At 43.6% G+C, this 14,547-nt stretch overlaps 1 protein-coding gene across 1 annotated transcript in view; it reads left to right on the plus strand.

The window, feature by feature from the left end:
- LOC139655949 (titin-like) overlaps window positions 1–14,547 on the plus strand; it is a 225,562-nt gene that overhangs the window by 37,171 nt on the left and 173,844 nt on the right. The window contains 23 exon segments of the mRNA XM_071533376.1: window positions 277–4,029; window positions 4,687–4,965; window positions 5,406–5,972; window positions 6,226–6,507; window positions 6,603–6,881; window positions 6,980–7,261; window positions 7,356–7,634; window positions 7,730–8,017; window positions 8,171–8,449; window positions 8,539–8,820; window positions 8,906–9,184; window positions 9,348–9,626; window positions 9,757–10,035; window positions 10,134–10,421; window positions 10,530–10,808; window positions 10,900–11,181; window positions 11,318–11,596; window positions 11,699–11,977; window positions 12,074–12,352; window positions 12,458–12,745; window positions 12,845–13,123; window positions 13,393–13,674; window positions 14,194–14,472. Coding sequence (XP_071389477.1) covers window positions 277–4,029; window positions 4,687–4,965; window positions 5,406–5,972; window positions 6,226–6,507; window positions 6,603–6,881; window positions 6,980–7,261; window positions 7,356–7,634; window positions 7,730–8,017; window positions 8,171–8,449; window positions 8,539–8,820; window positions 8,906–9,184; window positions 9,348–9,626; window positions 9,757–10,035; window positions 10,134–10,421; window positions 10,530–10,808; window positions 10,900–11,181; window positions 11,318–11,596; window positions 11,699–11,977; window positions 12,074–12,352; window positions 12,458–12,745; window positions 12,845–13,123; window positions 13,393–13,674; window positions 14,194–14,472 — 10,221 coding nt within the window.

A 14,547-nucleotide genomic window follows, 5' to 3' on the forward strand; every position in this document is an offset into this window, starting at 1 on the left:
TGAAGAATGTATTTCATTATTTTGACATATTATGAGTTCAGGTTGTGCTGGTAAGATATCCATGTCAGGTTTTGGTTTATACTTCATGTATGAAAAGAATTTATTTGTATTTAATTTATTAAATATTTTATGTTTCAGATATTATTCTTAATTTGAATTACATTCAAGAATAACTCCACTATAGAGGCATTGGTCATTCTGTTTTCAGTGTCACTGATTATATTGTGGTTGGAGTGTACGTATTACCTTACCTTGAATTGTCATTATTCTACTCAGCTTTCTCTAGCTCAACCGTCACAGTGGAAGAGGAAACACAGGAATCTTACTACACTGGCCTAAAGTTACCAGACAAAACCAGAACACTTGAACTCAAGCCAGAGTCCAAACGTTACTCTAGCACTTTAGAGAAGAAAAAGGAAAAGCCAGTTTTCCTCAGCCAGCTGTCTCCAGCAGCTGTGACTGTTGGGGAGACTGCTAGGTTTACTGTCACAGTGTCTGGCTTCCCCAAGCCCACTGTTCAATGGTTCCACAACGGACAAAGTATAACGAGTTCGTCTGTGTATACATTCATTCACGAGAGAGATGAGTATAGCCTGGTCATTAACAGAGTTCAGAGGGAGTTTGAAGGAGAGTATTCCTGTACCGTCAGCAACAGGTTCGGCCAGTCGACCTGCACTTCTTATCTGCATGTTCAGGTGAAGGATCCAAAGAGGGACGAAAAAGGGGTTGCAAGAAAGTTTGTACCAACTGGCAAACCCCCAGAATTCACTAAAACTATAGAGTCTGTTCAGTCTTCAGAGGGAGATCAGGCTTTCTTCAGGTACGTTGTGACAGGAGAGCCTCTCCCCGAGGTCCAATGGCTCAAAGGGAGCTACCACATTCAGCCGAGCGGGTTCTTTATCGTAGTGAACAACCCAGATGGATCAGGCTTCATCAGTATTAAGAGCCTCAAACAGGAAGACAGTGGTGTCTACACTTGTAAAGCTTCTAACCAATTTGGTGAGGCCACCTGTACTGCTGAGCTGGTCGTGTTCAGGGAGTCTGTCTCTGTGTCTCGTCTCCAGGAAGAACATGTGTTAGTTCAGAAAACCAAAGGTTTGAGAATATCCATGACCGAACAAGCCACGCAATCCCGTTTGTACCAGGTCAGCCTCACAGGACAGGAAAGAACCAGATCCGATCAGATGGTATACACCATCGGCACCGAAGACAGGCAGATTATTCCCAGTGAGCAGGTGGGCTCCCTTAGAGAGCTAGATATCTCAGCTGCCACTCTTCATAGAGAGCAGCTCACCCACCAGGCTGCAGTGCTGCAGTCTCATGAGATAGAAGAGAGGGTTTCTGTGGCTCCCACCCATCCACCTCAGGTTTCAGCTGTTCCTATGAAACAGCTTCACATGGCAGCTTTTACATCTTCTGTCCAGGAAAGCCAAAAGATTATTGAACAGCACTCTGACCGGATCGTTAGCCCTGAGGTAGTAGAACTAGAGTGTACCAAAGAGCAGCCATCCAAGCTCATGTCGGCCATATCTGAAGAAGTTCTTCCGCTCACAACAGTGAGAGCAGAAGCGCAGACTGACAGGACTCCAGAGCAGGTCAAGACCTCTACTGAACCCAGACAGCTTGTTAGCGGTCACCAAGTAGAGTCTGCTCTACCCATCCTCAAAGAAACATCAGGTGTCACCCACAGGCCAGAGGAAGAGAGGAGTTTCAGAGTCACTGAAGGGATAAAGATTTTATATTCAGCTCAGTCTACAGGGCAACTGCCAATCACAGAAGGACACTCTGAGCCTCTGCCGGCTTTAGACATAGCCACCAAACCCCCGATAGAGAAAGAACAGTCTAAGCCGGTCGTAGCACCTGTAAGCGAGACTAGAGTGGTTTTATCAAAAGAGGAGAAATTTGAAATATACAGGCCAGCACAGGAGAGGATCGCCCCATGCAAAGACACAGTCTTTAAGTCGGCCATAAGTGCTGAAGAAAAGTATCAGCTCCAAGCTGAACACTCAGCACTGGTACCAGGCATAGAATCGCCGTTATCACTGCAGTCTCAGCGAGAGGGAGAAAGACTCATGCATCTTCAAGTTATCAGTGATCAGGATATTTTACAGTCAGAAGTAAGATTCACCAGTGAAAAGCCCTCACCAGAGCAGGCAGAAGCAAGGAAGAGTCCTACTTTATTACATTCAGTGACCCAGGATGAGCAGAGAACTGTGGTTTGTGAGGCAACTTCAGAGTTCTCAGCAAAGACCCACTCCATGTCCGTTCAGCCAAAGAAAGAGTCACCACCAACACTGTATCTTCAGACAATTCATCCATTATCAGTTTTACCCAAGGAAGACATAATTACCATCACTAAACCTGACCAGCAGGTGGCAGCACAGAAACAGGAGAAGGCCAGGCGGCATGCAGCCACCTCAGAGGAGAGAAGGGAGCTCACAGCAGATTATCACAAAGAGCTGGATGTTTCTGTGACAGGAGTTCAGTCTCAGCTCAGAACAGAGCCCAGGCCTCAGAGCGTCCTCCAGCTCTCCTCCCAGCCCATGCAGCTCCCAAAGGAGACGCCTTTCACCAGCGACGTCAAGCAGCAGCGAGCTTTAGTGCAGAAAGAAGATCGCTGGAACATCATGCACTCGCTGAACGTGACGGACATTCAGACACTGGAGGAGGGTCACACCACCGGCCTCAAGGCTGATGAGAAATTCAAGCCTGAGATGAAAATTGAGCCCAAGATTCCCAAAAAGCCTGTTTTCATAGAGGAGAAGGCAGTTGCCACTGAAAGCTGTACTGTCTTAGAGGCTGCTGAGCAGGACTTTGCAGTCCAGATCCAGGAGGGACAGTCAGTCCGGCAGTCGGTGTTGCTGGAGGAAAAACAGGTCATTATTGGAGAGCAGTCCTGTGAGATACATAAATCTGAAGGCTCAAATGTCAGTGTCAAGACTCAGCCTAAAGGAGTCATGTTTGTCCATGAGTCTCAAGACAGCCAGACTTTAGCCAAGGAACTCACTTTTGTGATTCAGATCCCCAAACCATCCAGTCTGAACATAAGACGTCAGCTCAGAGACGCTCTTCAGTCTGCTGTGGCCCGGGACCAGCCGCTGCTGCTGGCCGACGTTGTAGGGAGGTTAGAGGCCTCGGAGGTCCAGGAGGTCAAAGTTCAGAGAGAGCCCAAACGGGCCATGTTCACCTACCTTATCACAACAGCAGGCGCCCCAATGGAAATCACACTGGCTTTTGAGGGTGAGTACCCTCAGACAGCTGACCTCAGGACTGAACTCCAGGCAGCCTTGTATGCTATAGTTTACCAGGAGCAGCAGAGCCTTACATCAGAGCGACCCGGCACCATGCAGATCGACAGGCCTCAGAAAGCACAGGTCAGCTCTGCACCTTCCAAAGAGGTGCTATCGTCTGTGGTGGACACTGTAACTGTAGCAGAGAGTGCAGTTGGTTTTCCTCCTGCCACATCTCAGTCTGCTGCCATCAAGACTGAAGCCGGCGCTTCCTTCCAGAGTGTGACTGTTCAGAGTCGCTCTAAGATCCATGAGTCCAGGCAGGTTAGCAGGCAGGAGACGAGGTCTCTGACAGTCAGGAGCCAAGGGAGGGATGCAGGTGCTGCTGATGTAACCACCGCAGTGCCCATGGGCCAGGTACCTGCTGAACAAGTAGACATTTCCCTCCACAGAGAAACTAGAGAGGAGTATCTCTCTGAGGCCATCATGATCAGTGAGTCCTCAGACAGTCTGGTAGATTATCCTGTTGTTGTGGATTCTCTGGAGGATATTTGCACTGAGGAAAACAGTAAGGCTGTGTTTAGCACAACCATAAAGTATGTCACAAAGGTTAACTGGTTTTTCAATGGACAATTGGTGAAATCTGGCAAAGAGTTCAAGTGTTCCAAAGACCATGACACATACACACTAGTTATCAACAAAGTTGTCAAGGAGAAGCATCAAGGAGAATATGCCTGTGAGGCTGAGAATGAAGCCGGCAAGACCACAGCAACTTCAAGACTCACTGTGGTCTCAAGAGGTTGGATGATGGGGAATACTTTTGATTTAATCATCAACTAACTTAATACATTATTTTCACTTCTGTTGTCTGCAAACCTCATAAATCTTTTTTTTTTCTTTTTTCACGAATTGATCGATTATTGGTCGTTTGGAGCTCAATGCCCACAAAATCCTTTCAAAAACTTTTGTCAAAATTCAGTCAGTTGGAGTTTTTTTTGGTATTTCTGGAAACAAACAGACTTTTTGAAGATATGAGGTTTCCATCAGACAGCAGCGACATCCTCACTTTCCTCCAAGCTCATCCATTCCTCTTAACGATAGGATCTCCACAAATATCACCCCCATATCCACTTGCTTTGTCCTTTCAAGGAATCTTTGACTCCATATCTTTAATCGTCCATCACTCTTCATTCCTGGTCCATCTCACTGAGTGCTGAAGCACTTTCCCTTTGCATGCTTTCTCTCCTCTTATTATCACAGTCTCCCTGCTCATCGTTTTCAACCAAACCTAATACCATTTTCCTCCTCCACAGTCACTTCAAGATAACTTGTGTTGGTCACCTTCCATCCCAGGTTCACTCTTTCACCAGTTAACCACCTCCAGTAGAAACATCTCATTGGAATCTGTACCATGTATTTACATTGTCCTTTTATTTTCTCTTCCTCCAAAACACAGTGAAACCTGTGTTCAGGCACAAAATTGTCCCTGTGGAGATCAACATTGGCAACAGTGCCAAGTTTGAATGTGAGACTGAGGATGCACCGAATGTGACCTTCAAGTGGTTCAAGGATGGAAACTCGATCAAAGATGGTGATAAGTGCAGGATTATCAGTCGCCTCCACACGTCCTCTCTGGAGCTGCTGAGCCCAACCAAGGATGACAGTGGTGAATACACCTGCAAAGCCTCCAACCAGCACGGCAGTGACAGCTGCTCTGCCTCTCTCAGTGTGACCGGTAAGAGCGACGCATGTTTTCCTTCTCTTGCATTGCTGGTTGGTTTTAGGGTTGTTTTTGGATTGAATGACGACTTGAGGCCAGAGCTGTGACCTCTTTTTTTCCACAAGGTGTCTGCTGTTTTACTTTTATTGCCTGTAAAAGAGTTTAAAACCACAGACAGTTATTAGACACATAACATTAACCGGCAAAGTCTTAAAGGGATCTTCTGTTGTTCGTTGTTGGTCTTCTTTTAATAGACGAAAGCACAGTATAGTTTGCCTTTCGTTTATATAATCCAAATGTTAAACTTAAATTATCTTCACTGGTGATAGTTTTGGCATTACATTGACCTATTGCTTTGTTTATATTTGTTTGATTGCCCGGTTTTGAAAAGAAAATGGGTGGGGTATATTATTTTTACTACTAATGTCTTTTTCTTATTTCTTCAACCCTCATAGAACTATTCCCTCCTGCCTTTATAACTAAACCTGACCCTCAGACTGTGTTTGTTGGAAAGAGAGCCATGATACAGTGTGCAGTAACAGGATCTGCTCCACTGAATGTTGTTTGGCTCAAAGACAACCAAGCCTTACCTAATCTGCCTACACACTACCATGCGTCTTCTGAAAAGAATAAGCACACTCTTGAGATAACCAAACTTGAGTCAACCGACCAAGGGCTTTACCTGTGTAAGGCATCTAATAATGCTGGGACAGCTGTGTGCAGCATGGAGCTGAGGGTCATGGACAAGCCCAGGTTTGTAAAGCCCCTTGGTTCAGTCTCTGCTGTTGTTGGAGCACCTCTCCACCTGCAGTGTGAGGTGGACGAGGACACCAGAGTAACCATTATCTGGACCAGAGATGGTAGAAAGGTCCACCAGTCTCCAGATTGTAAACTGTCTTTCGAAGATAAGACGGTTACTCTTGATATTCCAAAGACCACACTGAAAGATTGTGGGAATTATGTCTGTACAGTGACAAATGAGGCTGGAAGTGCAACTTGCTCCACTTCAGTGAGGGTGCAAGGTAAGACCAGTCTAGTTAATTTTCATGGATACTGCAGTATTTGAAGCTTTTACAAATCTACAGTACTGAAAATTAACACCGCTTTTATTGTACAGTGTCAAAAGAAATTTAGATTGTATGAGTGCATCACCACAAACTGCATCTTCGATTTTCTTCATATCTTACCTCCTCTTTCGCAATGCTGGGTTGTTATTTTAAATGCCGTTGACTTCTTGAAATTATATTGGATCTTTGTAACAATACAACTCTCCAGAGCCACCGGTCTTTGTGAAGAGGCTGGAACCGTCCGTGGTTTGGAAACAAGGTGGCGCTGCACGGCTACAGTGCGCTGTCAAAGGATCTCCTGAACTTCACACCACCTGGTTCTTAAATGACAGTGAGCTGTCTGCTGGAGACAGATACAGCATCAGTCTGAAGGATGATGTTGCCACTCTGGAGATAAAGGATGTGATGTTGGGTGACAGTGGAAACTACACCTGTGAGGTTCTGAATGAATGTGGCTGTGAAAGCTGCACCACTAAAGTCACTGTCAAAGGTGTGTAGGGTTAGGTAGTTTGTATACAGAATCAGAATTTGACATTTTCAGTAAGAATAAGAAATGGCCTAACCGAACTGTGTGTTCCCTCTCAGAACCACCGTCTTTCAGAAAGGAGTTACTCTCCGTAGAGGCCGTGAGAGGATCTGTAGCCATGTTTGAATGTGAGCTTGCAGGCTCTGCACCGTTTGAAGTGGCCTGGAAAAAGAATAAGAAACGCCTGTCCGCAGATAAGAAGTACAGAATAGTGTCGCAGGGATCCATGGCCTCTTTGGAGATCCACTCATTTGAAAGTGCTGATGTTGGCGAATATCAGTGTGTTGTATCAAATGAGGTCGGCTCAGTATCCGCAAACTCAATGGCTAAACAGAAAGGTTAGTGATGTAAAACAGTATAATAGGACATACTTAAAAACTATCACTATGATTACTGTAGTCATTTGCTATTGATATTACTAATATTGTTATTTCAGAGCCACCACTATTCTCAAAGAGGATTGAGAGTGCTACAGCAGTGATGGGAAATACAGTGAGACTACAGGGAACCATAAAAGGCTCAGCTCCCATCACTGTTAAATGGATGAAAGACTCTGAGATACTTAGAGATGATGATCCAAAAGTCAAAATGGCATTTGAGAACAACATTGCTAGCCTTTCATTCTCAGCTGTTGAGATAAAGCACGGTGGCAAGTATGCTTGCCTAGCTGAAAATGAGGCAGGACATCAAAAATGTGAAGCTATTTTAACAATTCAAGGTTAGAACACTTTTCCTATTTTCTTATAAGATTATTATCTTATAGTTCTTGGCCATAATGATGTTTTAAAATCTAAAATCATGTCATATTTTAGAACCTGCTAGGATTTTAGAGAAAGCAGCATCCATCAGTGTGACTGCAGGAGATTCAGCCACATTGGAGTGCACAATCGCTGGAAGCCCAGACCTCAAAGTGAAATGGTTTAAAGATGGGAAGGAGATGACGAGTGGCCGTAAATATAAAATGACTCTGAAGGACAATACTGCCAGCTTAAAGATTCTTACAGCAGAAAAAGGAGACACTTCTGAATACAAGATGGAGGTGTCCAATAAAGTTGGAAAGGACCAGTGCACATGCTCAGTTACTGTCTTAGGTCAGTTTTAGCCCGGAGAACATATTTGACAGATTTGTAAACCACACAATAGTGCCTTTATGACAATTATATGAAAACTATATTTTCCTATGCAGATCGAGCAGTTCCACCATCCTTCACAAAAACTCTAAAGAAGGTTGATGGGAATATTGGTAGCAGTGTTACCATGGAATGCAAAGTATCTGGATCCCAGCCAATGGCTGTTTCTTGGTACAAAGACGATACCGAAATCCACAGTGATGGGAAATATAAGCTTGACTTCAGCGAGAGCAAAGCCTCTCTGATGATAATCGGCCTGGAGCAAAGTGATGATGGAATTTATACATGCCGGGCTACTAATGATGCCGGGTATAAAGAGAACAGCGGCACTTTGTGTATTAAAGGTCAGAAGAGTTGAATTTCTTTGCACTTGTCATTAAAATGTCAAGTATAATCTTAGTTAATGTAGAAATGGGCAGAAATTACAAATTGTCAGATGTTATTGACAATAGCCATCTCAACGTATAAATGCTGTTTTTCTTCCCAAATGACTGTAGAACCACCAGTCTTCACAATGACACCTGTATCCCAGGACGCCTCACAAGGATTGAATGTTGTATTGAAATCAGCCTTCACTGGAACAGCTCCTTTGGCTGTTAAGTGGTTCAGAGAGGAAAAAGAGATTTTCACTGGAGGAAAATGTTTCATAAAGAAAGATGCCTCTTCAAGCTCCTTGGAGCTTCACTCAGTGAAACCCACTGACTCTGCTAAATACACATGCCAAGTATCCAATGATGCTGGGAAGGTTGACTGCACTGCAGTCCTCTTTGTCAAAGGTGCCGTTTCCTTCTTTTCAAAATCATAAGCTGTGCTATTTTTTCTTAACTTCTTGTCTTTTCCCCTAATTGTTACTATTAATTTACAGAACCGCCAACATTTTCAATGAAGCTCGAGCCTTTGCAACTGGTGAAAAATGGACAACCTCTGAAGTTGTCGTGCAAAGTGCAGGGCAGCCCTGAGATTAGTGTCAAATGGTTTAACAATGGCTCAGAAATCAGTCCGGACCACAGACACACAATGTATTTCGCCAACTCAGTAGCTTCTCTGGAGATAGTGAACTGTACAGTAGAGGATAGTGGAGATTATGTCTGTGTGGCATCCAGTGAGGCTGGTAGCGACCGCTGCAGCAGCACAGTAATAGTAAAAGGTTGGTTCAATGTTCAGAATCACAGATTTTACCCACTGACCCTTACTGCCTTTATGTAACAATATTATCTCTCCCTATATTATAGAGCCTCCAACATTTGTGAGGCCTTTTGAACATGCTCAGCTTGTACAGGGATCCGACATTATCTTGGAAGGAACCGTTTCAGGCTCTGCTCCATTTGAAATAAGCTGCTACCACAATGATAAGCTGATCAGAAATGACAGAAGGCATAAGATCAGTGTCCAGAATGGCACCGTTACTCTTGAGATCTCAAAGTGCGAGGCTGGAGATGCTGGGAAATACCAGTGCACCGTAGCAAATGATGTTGGAGAGACATCTTCTTGTTGCCACATATCACTGAAAGGTCAGTTGAAAGGGCAGTGTCATTTACTATAAAAAAGACTTAAATTGATCGATCTGTATTAGGTTTCCTATTTAGACAGCCAATAGACGAGGGCCATAAAGAATTACAATTTCGATCACCTATGCCTGTGCCTGCAGTCTGATCTGTGGTCTTCTCCCACTAGAACCACCGTCATTCGTTCAGAGAATAGAGGATATGACCTCCATAGTGGGATCTGAGGTCTCTATGAAGTGCATGTTGTCTGGATCACTGCCCATAACTGTCTCCTGGATCAAAGATGATCGTGAGCTCACAGAAGACGAGCACATTAAGATGTCCTATGAAACCAAAGCTGCGGTGTTGAATTTGAAAAATGCTCAGATATCACACGGTGGAAAATATGTGTGTCAGGCACAGAACGAAGCCGGGACTCAGAGATGTGTCGCTGTGCTCGTAGTCACAGGTTTGTTGGACATTTGTGGCCTTTTCTATCTAACACCACTTGCTTTTGATGTGTTAAGCATGATGCTGTACCTGTTGCATTAACACTGAATAATAGCTGATTAAGTTTTGAATTGTTTTTGTTATCCCAGAGCCAGCAAGTATCTCAGAACAGGCAAAGTCTGTAAGTGTAACCCAGGGCGACCCGGCTACACTTGAATGTAGATTCTCAGGCACTAAACCCCTGAAGGCCAGATGGCTGAAGGATGGCAAGACGCTGACCTCAGGCCAGAGATATAAAGTACAGAGCACAGACACCAGCTCTATACTGAAGATTATTAAAGCAGAGAAAAGTGATAGTGGTGAATACACCTTTGAGGTTTCAAATGATGTTGGCCACAGCTCTTGTGAGGCAGTAATTGCAGTCCTAGGTCAGTTCATTGCAAAATTGTACCCTCTTTCCTGAAATTCTTGTTTTATTCATACAATCAACTTACTGTATGCTGTTTTTGCACTTTGTATACAATAGATCAGTTCATTAAACCATCTTTCACAAGAAAAGTGAAACAGATGGAGGGTATCAAAGGATCATTTGCTCATCTGGACTGTCTTGTATCTGGCTCCCTGCCGATAACAATACAGTGGTACAAAGATGAAAAAGAGGTCGAGACTGATGAGAAACACAAATGCACATTCTTTGAAAATGTGGCTTTCCTGGAAATCTCTCGTCTTGATAGTAACGACAGTGGCAGCTATACCTGCATAGCTAAAAACAAGGCTGGCACTGTCCAGTGTTCTGGAGTCTTATTTGTCACAGGTTAGAGCGCATTACACATTCTCAATATTTTCTTGCACTGATGCATAATTGCATTATATATTTTGTGATTACCGTATAATTGATATGATGGGTTTTGTCTACCAACAGAACCACCATGTGTTCTACAGAAGCCTGAATCAATGAATGTTTTGCCTGGGTCAAAGGTCCAGTTTAATGTCCTTGTCTCTGGCACACCACCATTGGTCATTAAATGGTTTAAAAACAACAAGGAGATTTTATCCAGCTCTGATTGTTCTGTAATCAAAGACAGCACCTCTAGTTCACTGGAGCTCTTCTTTGCAAAAACTTCAGATTCTGGAAACTATATCTGTGAAATACAGAATGATGTTGGCTCCACTTCATGCCAGGCAGCACTTTTTGTCAAAGGTTATTATTATTCTTTCACCTTTGTCAGTTTTCTTCACCTTGGTATTCACCATACTTCACTAACATCTGTATATATACTGTATATTTTCAGAACCCCCTGTTTTCCTTGAAAAACCTGAAGGTGTCTCAGTTGTGAAAGTAGGAGAGGGAAAGATTTTCGAGTGCAAGGTTGTCGGTACTCCAGAGATCTCTGTACGCTGGTTCAGAGATGGAGCTGAGATTCACCAAAGTGTCAAGCACAAGATGTCACTTGTTAACTCCTTAGTCAGCTTAGAGATATCTAGTGCTTGTGAAAATGACAGTGGAAAATACTTCTGCGAAGCCTGCAACGAGGCAGGCAGGGAGAGTTGCACTGTCGAGCTAGAAGTGAAAGGTTGGTTTTCCTCTGTTTTGTTGCATCCTGTCTGTACTCAGTTAAATATCAAGATTAAGTTAGACATCAAGATTAATTATATAACTATCAATAGTTAAAGTTGTTTGGTTTAGTTTAACTTGCATCCTTATTTCAGAGCCTCCCTCATTCCTTGAAGAACCGATGCCTCTTGAGGTTGTTAAAGGTTCCATGGCAGTGTTTGCTTGCAAAGTGGCAGGGACTTCTCCATTTAAGGTCACATGGTACAAAGATCATAAGCCAATCACTTCCGGCCAAAAGCACATTATCACTGACAGCGAAGATATCATGAGCTTGAAAATCCAGGATTGTGAATTGCAAGATGTTGGTTCTTATCGGTGCATGGTAGCCAATGAGATTGGAAGCTGCACTGGCTTTGCAGCTTTGTCTATAAAAGGTTGGTTTACTGTGAATGCTGATGCTTTGATTTCACACTGACATACATCAGGCATACAAAAATATACACTTTCTGATATACGACATCTCCTCTTCACATTAGCTCCACCAACATTTGTCAAGAAGATAGAGAATGTCTCCACTGTTCTGGGAGATGTTGCAGTCTTTCATTGCATTGTGGAAGGTTCTCCCACTCTCTCTGTACAATGGCAAAAAGATGAGAACTGGATCTTGGAGGATCCAAAGACCGAGAGAACATTTGAGAACAATGTGGCCACTCTCAGGATTCCTGCCTGTGAGGCGGCTCACAGCGGGAAATACACCTGCCAGGTCGTAAACGAGGCAGGACAGGACAAGTGCTTTGCCACCCTCATGGTGCAAGGTATATCTTTGCTTCATGCACAACTCTTCTTTAGTTTAACATTTTAGACTTAGCTTTAATGCTAATAACAAACACATCTTTTTCTTGGCATTATAGAACCACCTAATATCCAAGAGAAGCCAGAGGTAGTCAAAGTGACTCGTGGTGATCCAGTTAGTTTGGAGTGCAGGGTAGCTGGAACTCCTGAGATCAGTGTAAAATGGACCAAAGATGGCAGAGAGCTCCTCTCCAGCAGAAAGTACCAACTCTACTATGAGAACAACCTCAGCAGTTTTAAGATTCAGTCCTCTCAGCTGGAAGATGGAGGAGAATACCTGTTTCAGGCTACAAACTCTGTTGGTACCTGCAGTTGTAAAGTCAAGTTGGTCGTCGTAGGTTCGTAAGATACTCTTCAACTCAACAAGTATTTGCAAACATAAAAGCTGAAGAAGGACTTGCTCTCTATTTCTAATGATCTATTGATGTTATTGTTTTAAACAGAAGAAGTAATTCCTCCAACATTCATTAAGAAATTAATGAACATTCAGGAGATTTGGGGTTCAGTGGTTACGATGGAGTGTAAAGTCGCTGGCTCTCTTCCGATATCAGTCGAATGGAGCAAAGGCGGCCGAAAGGTCACCGCGAGCTCCAAATACAAACTGTCACACGTTGACAATACTGTCTCACTGGAGCTGAAACTGACTGAGAGTGGAGATACAGGAGAGTATTCCTGTAAAATAACCAACAAAGCAGGCAGCTGTGTGTGCAGTGGAGTTCTTACAGCTAAAGGTTAGAGTTCCAAAGTTAACTTTATTTAACTTTTTTCAGTTTCAGCTCAACTAAAGGCCACAGGTCATGTATCTTAATAATTTTTCTTGTGGGTTTTAGTGCCACCAAGCTTTGTAGCTGAGCCAGAGCCTCAGGCTGTTATTCCAAAGTCAACTGTACACTTCAGAAGCGTCTTTCAAGGAACACCTCCCTTAACGGTGAAATGGTTCAAGGATGACTCCGAGCTCATAACTGGTCCATCATGTACGATTGGACTGGAGGAATATTCTTCTTCTATAGAGCTCTACTCAGTGGGGCCTTTGCAACGTGGGATATATTCTTGCGAAGTTAGCAATGAAGCAGGCACAGCGAAAAGTGCAGCAGAATTGTTGGTGAAAGGTTGGACTATTCTTTTTTTTGTCCACCACCTCCACCACCACCAAATTAACTCCATCTTTTTTCTCCATTTTCACAGCTCCTCTTTCTTCATTTTCATCTCCACCTGACTAGCTTACCATTTCTTTTCCTTACAGGGTTATCTATGTTGTCTTCAACAGAGTCGTTTTCATCCAGCATCCAATCACCTGTTCACATCCTCCATATCTCTTATTGTTGGTCAAGTATTACTCTTTCTGAGGATAGTAACTTAATCTTTTTTGACTTTGCAGAACCTCCTCAGTTTGTCCTGAAACTGCCTCCCACTACCTTTGTGAAGCAGTGTGAGGGACACCGTTTTGAATGCAAGGCTACCAGCGCACGTTCCCTGAAAATGTGCTGGTACAAAAATGACCAAAAGATAACAGATGGAGACAACTATAAAGTAATGTTTGTCGACTCGACGGCGTACCTTCAGCTGCGTAGTACAAGGTTTGATGACAATGGAGTCTACACCTGTGAGGCTCATAATGATGCTGGCAGTGCAAGCTGCAGCACTGTTTTCACAGTTCAAGGTCAGCTACTGAATGGATACCTTGCCTTTAATCCGCCCATTTTGTGATGTTGGATTTTTCTCTGAAATTGTGTAGCATGAACACGAAGGAATGACAATCCCTATGATCCATGTTTTGCATCTCTTGTCCATTCACAATTGTCTGGGAATCCTGTTTAACATTACTCCAGCATGGAATTCAACACGACCAGCTGTCCTCAGTCCAAAATCCAATGTATTATTTGTGTCTCCCAATGTGTTGGATAGCATGAATCTGAGTGGAACCTCTTTTCAGAGACGTGTTTCTCCCTCCCATTGATGGAATGCCCTTTGACTGACATTAGTGAATGATTCAATTTTATCACTTATTGTCTTGTTTTCTTTCAACATCTGGATGGATTCTTTTAGCATGGACTGAACATGAGCATGACTTTCGGAGAATTTCTGTTCCCTGGAACTACCCACGCCAAATTGCTTGCAGAGGCGACTTACTTGCCCGGGAATATTATTTTTGTTAACATATCTCGATTATATTTTCTAGAATCCCCATCCTTCCTTAAAAAGCCAAGCCCAGTGGAGGGTGTCAGAGGAAAAGATGCCAGCCTGTACTGCGAGATGTATGGCACTCCACCTTTCCAGGTTAACTGGTACAAAGACAAAAGGCCACTAAAGGAGAGCAGGCAATATAAGATGGTCAGTGAGGGCAGCTCAGCCACGCTTCACCTTATGAAACTGGAGACAGCTGATGCTGGTCTCTATGAGTGCAGGGTGTCGAACAATGTAGGAAGTGAGACCTGCCGTACTACAGTTAGCCTAAAAGGTTAGTACAGCACATTATCAGTGGGCATTCTTCAAACAATAATAGTCTTCATGAATCACCACTCCTCACCGCTGC

Source organism: Centroberyx affinis, unplaced genomic scaffold (assembly GCF_046629955.1).
Source record: "Centroberyx affinis isolate AG114_WGS23_722 - 3 ecotype Tasmania unplaced genomic scaffold, CSIRO-AGI_Caff_v1 ptg002362l_1, whole genome shotgun sequence".
Lineage (NCBI taxonomy): Eukaryota > Metazoa > Chordata > Actinopteri > Beryciformes > Berycidae > Centroberyx > Centroberyx affinis.